The following is a 2,816-nucleotide window of genomic DNA, read 5'->3' as shown; positions in this document are numbered from 1 at the left end:
TATATATATATTCTTTCTTACTAGTTTTTACTTGAAAAATAGTTGAGTAGGCTGGGAAAACTCTTACTTGTCTGTTCTATAAGCTCTACTTTTTGCTTTTACATCTAAAGCTACCGAGTCACTGATTTCATTTATCAGTTCTTTCTCTAATCGCCGTAAAAGAACTACAGCTTCGTCAAATACAGTTCCCTCTATTTCTCCAATATTTTCCTTAACGTCGTTACCTTTGTCCGTGGCATTTTCCACAGCTTCGAATTGCTTCTTGAAGAAATGCAATTGCAAGAAGTGCTACACAAATGCGAGATTATGATAAATAATATGTAATTTGTGTATGATTGTAGATGAAAATATACGTACAACAGTCACCCCCCATTCTTCCAAAACGGTTGCAACATAATGTAGTGTATTGAGAATATGTGGCATAAGTGACGTTAATGGATCTTCATAATTTTCATGTAACAATTGTAATAATCGTACTCGCCAATCGTCAATCAATTCCAATTGCAATTCGAGAAATTGTAATCTTTAACAATATCAAATAAGTATTATCCCCTCTTGCTTATAATGATTTCGTATAATTTACCTATGTCCAGGCTGAGGTAAATGTTTGTATCTATCAGAAATAGTGGTAAGAAGCGTAAGAAAAGCGTCTGCACATTCTGTGACTTTCATATCATCTATATCAGGATTCAATCTTTCCCAAGCTGTATTTGAACTTAATATTGCATCCATTTTTTCAGTTGCATCTAAAATCATAATGTATCTGTTTGAGGTATATATATGAAATATACTACTTCTTCATATACTTACATTTTTTCTCCATGTTTATCCATTTTACAAAAATATGGGCTTGTGTAAGAACAAAAATAGTAGCTGGCTGAGTGTGAGGATACAATAGAGTTTCTCGCAACTCTCTTTCAAATCCTAAAGCTTCGTCTACTAAATGCGCAAATAAAGTGTCATCATATTGCACCATAGGCAATTCGGAATGAAGTTTTTCAACGGCTAATTGAACTAAAGCACGCATAAATTCCGCCTATATTATATAATTATTATAATTAGTGACTAGAAATGATATTAAGAGCCAATATCAATATTCAATTAATTGTTATATCAAACCTTTACATCTAAATGCCCGAAACCTATAGAATCTGCTACAGGTTGAACGTTTTTTTGTACCCATTGAACATGATCTTTGATCCATGTTAATATTTGTGTAAAAAACCATTCTGGCTTATCTTGACGATTTGTCAATTTAGCTCCTGTGAAATGATAAACAAATCTTTGTCGGAGCGGACGTACTAAGAAGGTGATTGGCAAACTAATTGGTGCAAAGTCTGTTAACAGCACAGAAGTTACTACCGGTTTAATCGTTTCGTCTCTGAATATATTAAGGACAATATGAAACAGTTTTGTTATGCGATTCACTTTTCGAATCTAAAACAATTAAATTATATAGTGTAAGGATACGGTAACTGCAGATGAAAGAGATATTCAATGAGTATCTTAAATCTTGTCATTGTTTCTGGTAAAGATGTGCTTGATGAAGTAGCATTGGTTCCACAAAAGGGCCATTTCAATATCTTCAATAAATCATTGTATTCCCTATAAATATTACATATTTAGGAGAAGTATATAGTATATGAATTATGTTTTGAATCTATGCAAGGAAGAAACATACTTTGACAATTTTTTCTTGATTATATTGTACCAAAAATGTAAAGTTTCATGAACATAATTGACCAGATGATGACATACAGACGTTTGCAATTGGCAACTGATGTTTGTTAAGGTTGTATATAGAGTTATCATTGACTGATCATCGCCAGATAACAAGGATACTTCTATTTCATGACTAAGTATAATACAACTAGTTAATAAAATAAAACACTTTATATATATCCAGGAAATGAAAGAGTTATTATGCCATTACTGTTACCATTACTTCTTATAACTTGACAATGATGTAGAAATAAAAAGTTACCTTCTTCAGTGTAATAAGTGACTTTTCCAATTCGTTAAAAGTAACATTTGATTTTTCTAAATCTGGTATTATCATAATGATTATAAAAAATTTGCAATGTCAAATTACAACAAAATCATGATAAAAAGTAATGCATACTTCCATTCCCTACATATGTCATCTTTTGACAGTTTATTACCTAATATTTTCTACATATCTTATGAAGTATAAATAGGATAATGATTTGTCCAGCTGACTTATCTTATCAACAACTTCTTGCAGCTCTAAATTTTTGTCATTTTCGTTAAATGTCTCTTTGATCATCTTATTAAGATCTAAACAAATTTCTTGTAATTGCTCAACTTCAAAGTTGACACATTCTACATTTTCAATTACTGCCTTTACCTTGGAAGGAGTAGTGGTCGATGCCATTGACAGCTGTAAGCAGAAAGCAATTGATATGTAATTTAGCTATGTTATATATGCTATTTTGTAAATAAATACCGACTGATTTTTCAATCTCATCCTTTTCTGCTTTGAGATGCTCTTCGAAATCGTAAATTCCTTCAAGATTTTTTAAAGTCGATCCTAATTGTTCATTAAACTTTTGTATAACTTTTTGTTTTATATCCATTATCTATTCTATAGGCTCCTGAGTTATTGAGTTAACTGAACTAAGTACTCAGCCATAGTATAAGTACATACACTATAGATACTGAATATCGGTACCTTTGATGTAGTGGATCCCAGGTCACATGACTCGCCGCCATGTTGTGGATTAAAAAGGCGCTTATAAATTTGAGTTTTTTTAAAGTTACAGAATGATTTAAAAAAAAAAAGACATAATTCGATC

The 2,816-nt window shown here is 31.2% G+C and overlaps 1 protein-coding gene across 2 annotated transcripts in view; it reads right to left on the bottom strand.

Moving 5' to 3' along the window:
* The window catches only part of LOC108684420 (RAD50-interacting protein 1), a 3,429-nt gene extending 790 nt beyond the window's left edge, over positions 1-2,639 (bottom strand). The window contains exons 1-9 of one of the 2 annotated variants that reach the window (XM_018188726.1): positions 2,472-2,639; positions 2,163-2,401; positions 1,682-1,855; positions 1,471-1,605; positions 1,120-1,381; positions 811-1,036; positions 584-746; positions 358-523; positions 68-288 (exon numbers count right to left, since the gene is read on the bottom strand). In XM_018188726.1, the coding sequence (XP_018044215.1) occupies positions 68-288; positions 358-523; positions 584-746; positions 811-1,036; positions 1,120-1,381; positions 1,471-1,605; positions 1,682-1,855; positions 2,163-2,401; positions 2,472-2,597 (1,712 nt within the window). In that variant the 5' untranslated portion in view covers positions 2,598-2,639. The remainder of the gene's footprint in view (positions 1-67; positions 289-357; positions 524-583; positions 747-810; positions 1,037-1,119; positions 1,382-1,470; positions 1,606-1,681; positions 1,856-2,162; positions 2,402-2,471) is intronic. The other variant, XM_018188727.1, reaches the window with a different exon arrangement.
* Positions 2,640-2,816: the final 177 nt, after the last annotated feature.

Source organism: Atta colombica, unplaced genomic scaffold, assembly GCF_001594045.1.
Source record: "Atta colombica isolate Treedump-2 unplaced genomic scaffold, Acol1.0 scaffold134, whole genome shotgun sequence".
Classification (NCBI taxonomy): Eukaryota; Metazoa; Arthropoda; class Insecta; order Hymenoptera; family Formicidae; genus Atta; species Atta colombica.
The sequence above is the reverse complement of the archived record's forward strand: the minus strand, read 5'-3'. Positions and strand labels throughout refer to the sequence as shown.